At 42.8% G+C, this 14,867-nt stretch overlaps 1 protein-coding gene across 2 annotated transcripts in view; it reads right to left on the minus strand.

The window, feature by feature from the left end:
• The window catches only part of GULP1 (GULP PTB domain containing engulfment adaptor 1), a 788,491-nt gene that overhangs the window by 145,931 nt on the left and 627,693 nt on the right, over positions 1–14,867 (minus strand). For both annotated transcript variants that reach the window (XM_082260575.1, XM_082260574.1), the window contains exon 9: positions 1,605–1,697. In XM_082260575.1, the coding sequence (XP_082116701.1) occupies positions 1,605–1,697 (93 nt within the window). The remainder of the gene's footprint in view (positions 1–1,604; positions 1,698–14,867) is intronic.

Here is a 14,867-nt window from a genome sequence, read left to right on the forward strand (position 1 = left end):
TTGGATTAAAGCTAGCAAAATTACGTCAACTAGCGCGGACTGCACTGCAGGCGACCCTGCAAGATTTTATCCCATATCGCTCTAATTCATTGTCCTTGATGTAAGTGCAATTTCTATTTAATAAACCAGCTTTATACGCATTAATACACTATGAGCGTCCTCCATTATCTTTTATAACCACATGATGCGATTAATGAGATTAGAGAGCACCATAAGCCTGGATACATTCCCTGGAGCTGGCTGACCACTTGTCTTCCACTCACACGCATGCGATCCTGGTTGGATCATTTGATTTGGTAAGTGGCCTATTTTCACATATATAGAACAGCTGTGACACATTTTCCATTGTGGATTATTTCAGCTGCATTACAGTTTGTGGTATTTGCATGTCGGAAAGTTGGAGCATCATCTTTTCACTAAACATATTAAATGGTGGATCCCTGGACTATTTATGAACTTTTTGCACCATTTATTTGTCATTTTTTGTGAACAGATCATGGCTAATTATTCACAAAAATTTTTTTTTTTGATGTAATCCACTGGATACACCATTCCAGGTAACAAGAGTTTCACTTATCTAGTGAGACTTTGCCATTTGAACATTCACTATTGTTTGATTTTGCTTATTGCACATTTTTTATTGCATTGGTTACCTAATCACTTTTAGGATAACATCTCAGTCAAAAACAGCACATCTTATTTATTTTACATTTTTTTCCTCCTTACTGTTCAAGGAGTGCTTGATTGTAGCAGTTTTTTTTCCACATATTTGCAGCTGAGCACACCTTTTTCTATTATTTAATAAAGGATAATAAGTTTCCTGTATATTTAATGGTACATGAAAGACAAAACAGAATAAAGGCAAAGTCCTATGCCGTATCGAAACGGTAAGCCCTTGAATCAACACTTAGCAATCTATCAATAACTAATGGACAAGGAACACTCTTTGGAAGACAGCCATGTACAGATTTTGGACAGAGAAGACAGGTGGCTAAATTTGGCTTGATGGGGGCCATCTTTGTGAAACCTTCCCTTTACAGAGTTAAAGGTATGTGACACCAGCAATCATCAACTTACAGTACTGCCATAAAGTGGGAAACATTGGAATTTCATTCCTCCGAGCACCAGCACATAACTACAGTTAACGCTTGCCTGTTTTATAACAATTTACACCTTGTGTTATGTACACTACTTTACACATGTTTTATATGCACAATACAGTACCTCTATTATGCAACGGAACTACCCAAAATAAATAAAATGCTAGTGCATTTCCCATGATCAGACCTACTTAGATAAGCAATTACAGTAAATATTCAATTTAATTCAATTCAAAATACAATATTAAGCAAACCCAGCAGTTTTTATTTAACGTCAGAAGATATTCCACAACATACATACATTAAAACTTTCACTAATTTACTGTATGGTTTTCAACCTATATGTTGTAAGAAGCATTTAGAGAGAGCAAGAATAAAATCTGCTCTACTCTCTATATATTTCACTTTGACCTGCAAAATGTAAGTGCTATTAAAGTATCACTATTTAGCATAATTAACTATTGTCTAAATTTCACATATAAACATTTTTTTAGTGTTACTTACAGGTGAGGAAGTTAGATCACGTATTCTTAACTGATTTTCCAAATCTTGTACTTTGTATTTCAGTTCAGTATTTTCTGTTTCTAATTCCTGAATCTGTACAACAAACACAAAACACAGCAATAGTGAAAGAAACCATACCGACAAACAATACATCAAAGCCATGGTTCTCAGTTCCAACCATATTTAACCTGCTGGTCATTCATGAATGTACCTCAACTGTTCTTTGTTCAACAGGAGATTGCTGAATAACAGCAATGCTATACAAACATGGTTCTATTTCAAGAAATATATTTAGTCTTAGAATGTATTGTATGACAACTTTCTTTTCTTCCTGGCCAATGTATTAAGTGGAAACACTGGTCTTCCAGTCAGGCTCCAGTTTGCTCTCCAAACCAGGAAATGTTCACGCTGGAGTCTGTATTTGACCCGCAAATGCTTTATTATTTAAAAATGCAAGAAAGTACATGCAATGTAGTAAAATAAACTGCTATTGCGTTTCATATAAAAAAGCCTTAATCACAGATGGTTTTCAAACGAATTTGTTTTCCTTAAAGAAGTAGAGCCAAAGCTCATTTGGCTGTACTTCTCCTGTGGATCACAGGGGTGCAGTTTGTTCGGCAGACAGCGGGCTGAAGCGTCTGACGTCACAGAGCCAGTCCAGGCTGGGGCAAGAGTGTGGGCTGTTATGGAGAATTATTACTGTAAGGACTGTATCAGGAATGTGGAAGCATAGGTTAGGATTGGTGAGCCACAGAAGCGCTCATAGTACAGATACCAATCACAAATCCCTGCATTAGGCAAAACACTATTATGCAACATCACTGCCTAAAACAGATTGTACATTACTCTTTGCTTGGAAAGTGTGTAATAAGGAAGTGTATTACTTCTACATTAAATCATAGATATGATTATTATAAAGTATGAAGTTTAGTATAAAGTTTAAAAGCCTTTCTATATAAAAATATGTTTTAGCTCATCTGCCTTTTCCCTGCTTTACCCCTCCCTAACAGTAGATGGGATTATTCTACGTCTGGGCACAGTGGTGGATGGGACTATGTGTGTCACCTGCATGGACTTTATGCAAAACAATCTGTCTGGGAGTGCCTCCCTCCTAGTTCCCTTTCCTAGCAGTGCACACACACACACACATTACTTGATAGTAACACTGCTAGAAGAGGCAAGGCTTTATTTCAATGTGAATACACTTCTTTGTGGAGCTTTGCATCTATGTTTTATACATTTCATAGCATCTTGTGTGGGCACAGACTTGACAGCAGCCTGCAGCAATACCCTGCTTCTCTTAGGGACTGTGTCGACTGACTTTTGTTCTCTTCAAATGACTTATACGTTCCCATACAAGTCTATAAGAAAACCTGCTTAATCACTTGAGCTCTGGAAAATTTGTGGACCCTGATGTTAAAGCGGAGTTCCACCCATTTTTAATAGGTTGGAATACATAGATCTATGTAATCCCCTTTAAAACGGCTTTTAACAATGGAAACTTTTTTTTTTTTTTTTTTTGCTAGTAAATACCTTAATTTCGGCTTTATTCCTCCTCTCCTCACTTCGGCGATCCGCAGTGTCTGCTGGGATGTATTCTATTCCAGAAATCTCGCAGTAGCTGTATCTGTACTGAGCCGTGCCTGCCCCGCCTCCGCCCCGCCTCCTCTCATTGAGTTGCATTGTATGAATGTATTAAGGCTGTTCTCTGCCCCGCCTCTGCCCCGCCTCCTCTCATTGAGTTGTATTGCAATACAACTCAATGAGAGGAGGCGGGGCGGAGGCGGGGCAGAGAACAGCCTTAATACATTCATACAATGCAACTCAATGAGAGGAGGCGGGGCGGAGGCGGGGCAGGCACGGCTCAGTATAGATACAGCTACTGCGAGATTTCTGGAATAGAATATATCCCAGCAGACACTGCGGATCGCCGAATGACGTCATCGCCGATCGGACCAGGAAGTGAGGAGAGGAGGAATAAAGCCGAAATTAAGGTATTTACTAGCAAAAAAAAAAAGTTTCCATTGGTAAAAGCCATTTTAAAGGGGATTACATAGATCTAAAGTTCCAAAAATGGGTGGAACTCCACTTTAAGAACGGTGACTCTGGGGACCCTGATGTAAGGCAGTTGGCACCAGGAATCCTGACATAAAAAAGGGAGCTCTAAAGATGCTGATATAAGGTTAGGGGTCTGGTAACCCTGATATAAGGAAGGGGTAGCACTGAGGACTTTGATGTAAGTTGGGCAGGGTCTAGGTACCCTGATATAAAGAAGGGTGACTCTGGGGACCCTAATGTAAGGAGGGGACTCGGGGGATCCTGATGAAAGGAGACTGGCTCTGGGGACCCCCCTTGTAAGGAAGGGGACTCTGGAGACCCTGATGTAAAAGGGGGGGAGGGGTTGACTCTGGGTATCCTGTTGTAAAAGGGGGGGTTACTCTGGGCACCCTGATACAAGAGGGGTGACTCTTGGGACCCTGATGTAAGGTGGGGGGTCTAGGAACCCTGATATAAGGAAGGGGTGGCTCTGGGGACCCTAATGTAAGAGGGGTAGCTCTAGGGACCCTGATTTAAGAGGGCTGATTTTGGGAACCCTAATGTAAGAGTGTGTGACTCTGGGGTCCCAGATGTAAAAGGGAGGGATAGCTCTGGGGACCCTGATATAAGGGGGTAGCTTTGGGGACCCTGATGCAAGGGGGTGCCTTTAGGGACCCTGATGTAAGAAGGGGGGCTCTGAGGACCCTGATAAAAGAAGGATCGGGACTCTGATGTAAGGGGGGACTTTGGGGGCCCTGACATAAGGGTGGTGAGTGACTCTAGGGACCCTGATCTTAGTGGAAGACTTTGGGGAACCAGATGAAGGATGGGAGGCTCTGGAGCCCTGGTGTAAGGGGGGGCTTTGGGGACCCTGAAGAAAGGAGGGGGAACCCTGGGGATCCTGATGTAGGGGAGAGACTCTAGGGACCCTGATGCTGGGAGGGGGGAGTCTGGGGTCCCTGATGAAAGGGGGAGCAGGAACTATGGGAAACCTGATGTAAGTGGTGGACTCTTGGGACCTTGATTTAAGGGGGGAGCTCTTAGGACCATAATGTAGGGAGGAGGGGGGCCTTGATATAAAGGGGGACCCTGAGGACTTGATGTAACTAGGGAAACTCTGGGGACCCTCCATTAAGAGAGTGACTCTAGGGACCATGATGTAAGGGGAGGTTGACTTTGGGGACCCTGATGTTAGGGGAGACTCTGGAGATGCTAATGCTAGGTGGGGCGACTCTCTGGACCCTGATGTTGAAGGGGGACTCTGGGGACCCTGATGTAAGGGGGTGGACTCTAATGTAGAGGAGGACTCTGGGGGACAATATTATCCATTTTTGTGTGCAGAAAAACATTGTTGATGGAAACATTAACATTTTGAAAAACGATCCTTCATCCTGGGGTTTATGTCTATCTAAGAGATTTTCACTTGTGACTTAGTAAGTAGGAGTATTTTGTGGATACAAGGACTGTGGTATGTGTGTGCAGTGTATACAGCAACTAGGCACATAGCCTATTTAATTATCCCCCTTAAAGCCCCCCCCCCTTCACTGTTACTCAAAATGTGTCCTCTGCTTCACTTACTACAGACCTCTAAACTCTGCCTTACTTACTACTGGCCCCTGTCCTCTACCCTGCTGACTGTACATCGCCCATCTGACCCATGTACACTGCCCTACAATCTAATGGCCTCTGTACACTGCAAAGCAAATTGCTGACCCTATCCACTGCCCTGCTGACTTCCCATCTTCTGCCCCCCCCCTGACATTTTTACTGCACCCCCAAATCAGACAGGCTAGATCCAGCTCTGGGTATATACACTCTATTGCGAAAAGTATTGGGGCGCCTTCCTTTATACGCACATGAACTTTAATGGCATCCCGGTCTTAGTCCTTAGGGTCTAATATTGAGTTGGCACACCCTTTGCAGCTATAACAGCTTCAACTCTTCTGGGAAGGCTGTCCACAAGGTTTAGGAGTGTGTCTATGAGAATATTTGACCATTCTCCCAGAAGCGGTGAGGTTAGGCACTGGTGTAGGACGAGGAGGCCTGGCTCGCAGTCTCCGTACCAAATCATCCCAAAGGTGTTCTAAATTCTTTATTTAACCACTTTAAGACCAGAAGGATTTGCCCCCTTAATGACCAGGCCCTAGTTTGCGATTTCGGCACTGCGTTACTTTAACAGACAATTGCGCGATCGTGCGGTGCTGTATCCAAATAAAATTGATGTCCTTTTTTTCCCACAAATAGAGCTTTCTTTTGGTGGTATTTGATCACCTGTGCAATTTTAATTTTTGCGCTATAAACAAAAAAATAGCGACAATTTTGACAAAAAGAAAAAAAACAATATTTTTCACATTCTGCTATATTACATTCTCAAAAAAAATAATAATTAAAAATCAAAATTTTTAACATTTTAGGCCAATTTGTTTTCTGCTACATATTTTTGGTAAAAAAAAATCACAATACGCGTATTTTGATTGGTTTGCGCAAAAGATATCACGATTACTAACTACGTGAAAAGATTTATGTAATTTTTATTGTTTTTTTATTTTACTAGTAATGGCAGCGATCTGCAATTTTTTGCAGGACTGCGACATTGTGGCAGACAGATCGGACCCCTAACTGACATTTTTGACACTTGTGGGGGTACTAGTGACATTACTACAGTAATCAGTGCTAGAAATATGCACTGTTACTGTAATAATGACACTGGCAGGGAAGGGCTTAACCCTATGAGTGATCAGTGGGTTAATTGTAAGCCTAGGGAAGTGATTCTAACTGTGTGGGGGGGGGGGGTGGCTTGTGAAATGATCATAGAGACATGTGATCCTATATAGAAGGATCATATGAGCTATGTGATCATTTCAGGGAGAAGAACAGTCGGCTGTGTTTACACACCATCCTTCTCTCTCAGCGGGGAGCGATTGCGGGTGTCAGGCAGCAATCGGAGCCTCCTGACCTGTGCATCGGCTTCCAAACTGCTGAGAGGGGGCGGGAGTGCGCTGCCGCCAGTGCGCGCTAGCCCCCTACCTTCCCGCATTTGACCGACATAGGTCTACGTCGGTTTGCGCAGGAGAGCCACCCTGCCGCAGTAAAATGGTGGCAGGTGGTCGGGAAGTGGTTAAAGGTTAAAGGTATGCAAAAAAAAAGACAGTAGTAAGACATGTCGTAGAGAAGAAGAGAAAAGGGGAGACAGATGGAAAGGATGGGGGGGGGGGAAGAGAAAAAAAAAAAGGGAGGTGGAGGGTGAGGGGGCCACAGTAGGGTTGTCAACACAAGACAGTAAGCACTCAGATGAGTACCCTCAGTTATTTATGAGTAAGATAAGGATTCATTCGAAAAATGCGTTCCTCTGTCTTGTCTCTGAGGACCGCAGTGAGGTGTTCCATTTGCTGAAAATCATTCACTCTGGCAAACCATTGAGATATAAGGGGAGGTGTTTGTTGTTTCCACATACTGGGAATGCAAGCCCTGGTGGCATCCAGGAGATGCTTCAGTAAGGATTTACGGTATCTCTTACTTGACATAGGCGTCAAATTAAGAAGTATCGCAGCTGTGTTGTCAAATAGAGAATAGTCTGTGAGTTTGTGCACGATTTGCAAAACCTGTTGCCAAAAAGGGTGAATCGTGGGACAATCCCAAAAAGTGTGAACAAGTGTGACAGTCTGGGTACCACAATGCCAGCAAAGAGGATTATGTCCCGGGAAGAGGGATGCTAGCACTTACGGAGTCCGATTCCAGCGCGTCAAGATTTTGTAAGAGGTCTCTTGATATTTACTGCAAAGGGAAGATTTTTGTGCAAAGAAGAGTATTCAATTCTTTTGGTCCTCCGAATGTGGTATTTAGATTTCTTTCCCATTTCAGCAGATATGACGGGTCTTGCTGAGAAGTAACTGTGAGTAAAATGACACAAGAAACGGAGAGGGATTTTCGAATCGGTCCCTCTCCCACACAGAGGTCTTCAAATAAAGTTAATTGTCTTCAAAATCTGGAATGGTCAGGAAGGGACCTGAGAAAGTATGATAATTGTAGCAATTTTCACTGTCCCAAAATAAACTGTGCAGGTCTGAAGGACGGGCCCAGCCAGACGCGCTAGGAAAAGAAGAAGCTCTAACAAGAATCCTATCAACTTGAAGTTTAAAGGCTCTTTCAGTAAGTCCCGGAACAAAGATTGGGTGCCCAATGATGGGTGTCAGTGGAGAGGGGAAGCTGGACGTTGCTGCCATCTTATAATATCTAGAAATATCAGTCAAGGTGGCTTCAATTAGAAGGTGGGAAGGCACAAAACTAGAGTATGGGGTTCCTACCCATGGAAGACCAGCTAAAGGGGCTGCTACCGATTCTTGGTCTAACGACACCTATAGCTTATGAGGGGCATGTCTGAACCAATTACTCTGGTCATATGGACCACTGTACAATGTAAGGCAGGGTCAGGAAGACCAACACCACCTCTAAGCTTAGATTGTTGCAAAAGTGAATGCCTAAGACGGGGAGGTTTACCTTGCCAGACATATCTAATAAAAGCTGTCCAGAGTTTGCAAAAGAAATCTCGTGGCAGTTTGACTGGTAACGCTTGTAGAAGGTCTAGAAGATGTGGCATCACATTCATTTTTAAAACATTACATCTGCCAAACCAAGAAACTGCTAAAGTTTTCCATTTCTCGAAATCAGATGAAATGATAGCCAATAAAATTGGAAATTGTATTGAAAAATAAGATGAAGATTAGACAGTATTCTAGTCCCTAAGTATTAAATAGCCTGAGGAGTACATCGAAACATGAAATTATCACTGAGATGGGCAGATGCTCCGGGGGGAAGGTTAACATTGAGAGCTTCCAATTTTTGTAAATTAACTTTAAAGTCTGCCAGGTTCCCATATGTCCGAATTTCAGACAAAAGGACTGGTAAGGAGGTAAGAGGATTTGATAAGTAGAACAACAAGTCGTCTGCATAAGCAGCCACTTTGTGATTATATGTACTAGTTTCCAGTCTAGTGATATCTGGGTTGTCCTGAATATGTTGCAATAAAGGTTCTAATGATAGAACAAAAAGGAGCAGGGAAAGGGGGCAACCTTGCCTCGTGCCATTCCGGATCTCAAAAGATTTGGAGGAAACTCCATTTACTCTGACCGTTGCTGAGGGGGTTGAGTATAGAACTGAAATCCATGATAGGACAGAGCTTGGCATCCCTATGTGTTGTAGCGTTGCATGCAGAAAAGACCAATTCACTCTGTCAAATGCTTTTTCAGGGTCAGTAGACAGTAGGATGAATGGTAAGTTAAGGCTCTAGCGAAAACATTGATAGTTCTAATCGCATTGTCTCTGGCTTCTCTATTATGAATAAAGTCCACTTGATCCAGAGAAACAATGCGCTGTAAAACTGAACTCAGTCTCTCAGCCAGGATTTTTGTGAACAATTTTAAATCACAGTTAAGAAGGAAAATGGCTCTATAGCTGGCACAAAGAAGGGGATCCTTGCCTGGTTTTGGGGTGACCAAAATGCTTGCACTGAGGAGGTGTGGTGGCATGCTGTGGCCATCTAAAATGGCGTTAAAAGCAGTGGTAAAAATGGACACAAGGTGGTCATGAAAGGTCTTATAATATGGGGTTGTGAAGCCGTTAGGCCTAGGCACTTTAACTGCTGGAGATCGAGCTATAGCACCCATAAACTCCTCAACTGAGATCGGTTCTGAGAGCATCTCAATTTCCTCCCCTGTAAGTGTAGGCAAATGCGCAGCCTTGAGATAGTTGTCAATCTGTCTTGTCTAGTGTATCCTTGGGCACAGAAGGTGAGTCTAGGTTATAGAGTGATGCATAAAATTCCCTGAATTCAGCCATCAATGAATGGATTTTATTGCCCAAAGGAGTGGAAAGAGCTGTAATGTATGATTAATTGCATCGGATTCATATCGCGTTTGCCAATGATGTACTAAACTTATCCCCAAATTCGTAGAATGTTCCATGTGCCCTCAATAGTTTACTTTTGGCCTGGAACAAGGAATGGTCTCTGATCTGCCCTCTAAGCTGATTGAGCTCAGCTTCCGTTGGCTGGTCAGGGAAAGACTTATGTCGTTGCTCAAGGTCATGCAATGTGGTTAGCAGGCTGGATAACAGTTTTCCTTTGCCCTTTTTAACCCTATGACCATGTTTAATGAGAACCCCTCTTATTTAGCATTTATGTGTGGACCAAAGGAGAAGAGGGTTGGACACCGAATCATTGTTAGTCTCAAAGAAATAATTTAATGCTTTCAAAACGTCGGCCTTAATCTCTGGGTCCTGTAGTAGGGTTTTGTTTAGTCGCCCTGGCATTCATTGTTGTAGGGCTATGTCTAATGAGATCAGGGCATGATCTGAGAGAGCAATGTAGCCAATGTGAGCATTAGATACAAGCGAAATTGTGGCAAAAGAGACAAGGAAGAAATCTATCCTTGAGTATGAGCCATGTGGTGGCGAAAAAACTGGATTTTTGTACTTACCGCAAAATCCTTTTCTCTGAAGTTCGACAGACGCAGCTCCATATCTTCTTAGAGCATTGGGTTATGCTCCTCCCATCAGGAATAAGACACTAGGCAGGAAAAAGCTTTACCTCGCCTATGGGGGCTGTCCCTGCAGGCATAACCCCGCACACTCTGCTACAGCCCCTAGTTTCGTTGCAAGCAGTGTTTAGAAGACAAAAAAAACCCCATTCACTCAGAAGCAGAGTGGCGGGTGCTGCGTCTGTCAATGACCTTCAGAGAAAAGGATTTTATGGTAAATACAAAAATCCAGTTTTCTCTATCGATCATCGACAGACGCAGCTCCATTACTTCTTAGACCATTGGGATGTCCCAAAGCAGTATTTACATGAGGGGTGGGCAGACAACGCAAAGAAGAACGTAACTCCCCAAAGGCTAAACGTAGCCAACCAGGCAATATGGAGCTCAACCAGGAACAACTGGAGCTCACCTAGAAAAAACATACACCCTCAAAGAGAACAAAAAAAATTATCTCTTTAAATAGCAGCCTGCAAAATGTTGCAGCCAAAGGAGGCATCCGAAGATGCCAACACATCAATTTTGCAAAATTTTGTGAAGGTATGCACAGATGACCAAGTTGCCACCTTGCAAACTTGCATCACTGACGCCTGATGGCGAAAAGCCCAAGAGGCACTCAGCGCTCTAGTAGAATGCGCCTTCACTGGCAAAGGAGGAACCTGACCCTTCAGCGAATAAGCCTGAACAACCATGTGCCTGATCCATCTGGAAATGTTTGCAGCAGATGCAGCCAATCCTTTACGAGGTCCCTCGGTAAGGACAAAAGACAATCCAATTTTCTAAAAGACTCAGTGGCCCCCAAGTAAACCCTGATTGCCCGAGCCACATCCAAAGAATGAAAGGCAATTTCCTTGGGATGCTTTGGCTTGGGACAGAGTGAAGGCAGCACAATGTCTTCATTCAAATGAAAATCAGAAACCACCTTAGGAAGAAAACACTGATTTGGTCGGAGTACCACTTTATCTCTGTGGACCACCAAATAAGGTGAGTGGCATGACAAGGCCGCCAATTCAGATATTCTGTGGGAAGAAGTGAAAGCCACCAAAACGGCATCCTTCTGAGACAATGAAAGCAGAGGAATCTCCTGAATGTTCTCAAAAGGAGGCTTTTGAAGAACAGATAATACCAGATTTAGATCTCACGGAGGTATAGGGGACCATCTCGGCGGAGCTATATGGCACACTCCCTGAATGAAGTTATGAATCAAGGCATGTGCATTGAAAATATATAACCAAAGCTGACACTTGGCCTTTTGATAGTGCCCAAAGCCAACCGCTGTTCAACCCTTTTCTGCGGAAAGGCCAGAACCCTAGCCTGTCTTAAGAAGAGCGATGAGCACAGCATCAACATCTAGAAGCCGCGTTCCACCACTCCCATGTGGCTTTCTGACCGAGTTGGCTAAAAAAGGCATTGCGTAGATCCAGACACAGGTTATACATGAAAGCTAACAAACCAGATACTTTCCTTGCCCTAACCCTCCGAAGATTAGACCACACAAATAAACCTATTCACCTGAAACTCACAAAAGGTACATATTCCAGTAACCCTCTAAAAGTCTTAATCATGTTTCAGGAGTATCTCTCTGTCCTATACTCTGTGAAAACTGTGTTTGATGAAACTCGAGCTGCGGCCTTATTCACTATTTATGATCTCCCCTCTTTATCAGCATTGCAGCGTACATCTCTAGAACAACCAATCTCAGACTTGGAGGTCCTTAATGAGATAAAAGCCCTGGAATAAAACAAGGAACCAGGCCCTGATGGCTCCCCAGCTACTTACGTTTACCAGGCCCTGATGGCTCCCCAGCTACTTACTATAAACATTTTGCTGACAGCCACCCCAATTGCTGATTAAGGCCTTTCATTCTACACTGAAAGATCATTCCTTCTGACCTGACTCCCTTATGGCTAATATCTGTATGCTACCCAAGCCCCACTAAGACAATACTTCTTGGGTCAATTACAGGCCTATCTCCCTCCTCAAAATAGGATAATAGCCAAAATGATATCTTCCCATCTGGATTTGGTTATCAGATCTCTCAGTCATAAAGACCAGGTGGGCTTCATTCCCCCGAAACAATCAGTAGATAGTGTCCATTGGGAAGTCCTGTTAGGCCATGTGCCCCAATCTTAATGTATACCTGCGTGCTTTGTGTTAGACATTAAAAAGGCTTTTGAGCCTTATATACAGTTTATGCTGTGACACCGGAGCTTTAGCCCACATTCTATAAACTGGATATCCTCCTTATATACAGTACTACTCCAACAGTGTACTTGAAAACCGTGGGGTAAAAATCAAACCCCTTCCCCATTCAGTGAGGGAAGAGCCAAGGTTGTCCCCTGTCCCCGCTACTTTCCCCTTGGCCATAAAACCTTTGTCCCAACTTATACACTCTAATATGGACATTAGGGGTCCTGAACTCGGAGGCCATCAACATAAGTTGTGTCTGTTTGCAGACAACATAATCCTTTTTCTGTCTACTCCAGTGATTTCCACCCCTAACCTTCTAGCGGCCTTGGATCAGTTTGTGCCAATCTCAGGTTTAGTGGAAAGCACTTAACCACTTACCGACCAGGCCTTTTCTGAAACTTTTTGTTTACAAGTTTAAATTAGTATTTTTTTTGAGAAAATTACTTAGAACCCCCAAACATTACATTATTTATTTTCTTTTTTTTTAGCCCTAGAAAATAAAGTGGCGATCGTTGCAATATTTTATGTCACACTGTATTTGCGTAGTGGTCCTTCAAATACAATTTTTTTTTGGGAAAAAATACAATTTATTGAATTAAAAAGAAAAGAAAACACAATAGTTACCCCCATTTTTTTGTAACATGTGAAAAATTATGTTACGCTGAGTACATAGATATCTACAGTAACGTGATGCTTTGAAATTGAGACAAACTACAGTACTTAAAAATCTCCATAGGTGACAATTTAAAAATGTTTACAGTTACCTTTTTTGAGTTATAGAGGAGGTCTTGCACTACAATTATTGTTCTCACTCTAACGATCACAGCGATACCTCACGTGTGGGTTTGAACACCCTTTACATATGTGATCGCACTTACATATGCATTCACTTCTGCGTGAGCACAGAGGGATAGGATGCTTTATATTTTTTTTTCTTTTTTAATTTTTGCACTATCCCTTTATTGATTTTTTTTTTTTTTTATCACTTTTGTTCCTATTGCAAGAAATGTTGTAAACATCCCTTGCAATAGAATTAAGCACGACAGGCCCTCTTTATTGAGATATCTGGGATCAAAAAGACAAAAGCTAAAAGCAAAAAAAAACTTGACTTAAAAAAAAAAATAATAATAATTTTTTTTACCTAAGTACCGAAAGTGAGGTTAGAGGTTGATCTGGTCCCCCAAGAACATGGAGGGAAGTGGGGATCATCTAGCCCTTACTCAACTTCCTGCCCAGCGAACGGCCACCTTGGATCACTTCCAGGTTTACTGACAGCTCTGGTAAGCTCGGAAAGGACCAGGAAGCGGCAGGAGGGGGGGAGGGCACCTCTCCTGTTGCCGCTAAAAGTCATTCCGCGGCCAATCGGCCCATGGGACCACTTTTATCCAGCGCCAAATACGCCCACAGTAAAAAATGATACTGAGGTTATGGCAGCTAGTTGACGTCTTGACGTATATTTACTGTGGGCGGTCGGCAAGTCTTCATCGACTCCAACACGTTTTACAGTTTTCCTGGTCACCTCATTTTATCCCTTACTTGGGGAAAAAAACTGACAGCCAACCCTGCTGCCCTATATTCTGCTAACTGTCCACCAATGTTAGCACATCTAACTAGTTATCTGCAGGACTGTCTGACCTCCTGGTCAGTGCTACCCTTAGCATGGTTGGGGCACATCAGATCTTCGTTCTATCCTATTTTTTGCAGATCTTACAACGCCATGTGCTTGCTTACATCTGGGGAAAAACTAGACCTCGACTATCCAAAGCAATTCTTTTTTCCGCAAAACTCAAAGGCAGCTTAGGGCTTCCACACTTTACTATCAAGCTGCACATTTAGTCCAACTTCCCAAACATCATGCAGTACAGGAGGTACCACTCTGGATGGCTGTGGAATCCATAGATTGCAATCCCCTGACAGTAGCCAACTTGTTGTGACTCTGCCCAGGGGACCGTTGGACACTTCAAAACCCTCTCACTTGTCACTATTTATCCTTTTGGGACGACTTAAAATTTTGGTTCGACGTACAGTCTCCACATAACCCACTCTTGTCTTATCTTCTGAACCAAGCACTTAATCCGGCTTGGACTTATCATTCCACAATTGGTTCTATGCTAATCTTATTCAGGCTTACAAATTTATGACCCCTGAACCATTTCCTACCCATTGTGAGTCTCACAGATTTCCTTGTTCTGAACTTTTCCACTATATTCCAATTAAACACTCACTCCCTAATTGCGTACGGACCCCTCCCTCCCCCACATGACCAGCTTTGAATGTATATGTAAAAATGATCCCTACACTTGTGGCTTGATCTCTATCTTATATGCCCAACTGTTAGCTCCGCCACCCCACACATCTCTCTATTATGTAGTCAAAAGAGAGCGAGACTTAGGTCTTCAACTAGACACCAAGGACTGGCCTAATATCTGGTCTGCTACCAAATCTGCTTCGCAATATATTTTTTTTTAAAGGTTTTTATTAAACAAACAAAACACAGTACACCAAA

The sequence above is a fragment of the Pelophylax lessonae genome (genome assembly GCF_965119305.1).
Source record: "Pelophylax lessonae genome assembly, chromosome: 6".
NCBI lineage: Eukaryota > Metazoa > Chordata > Amphibia > Anura > Ranidae > Pelophylax > Pelophylax lessonae.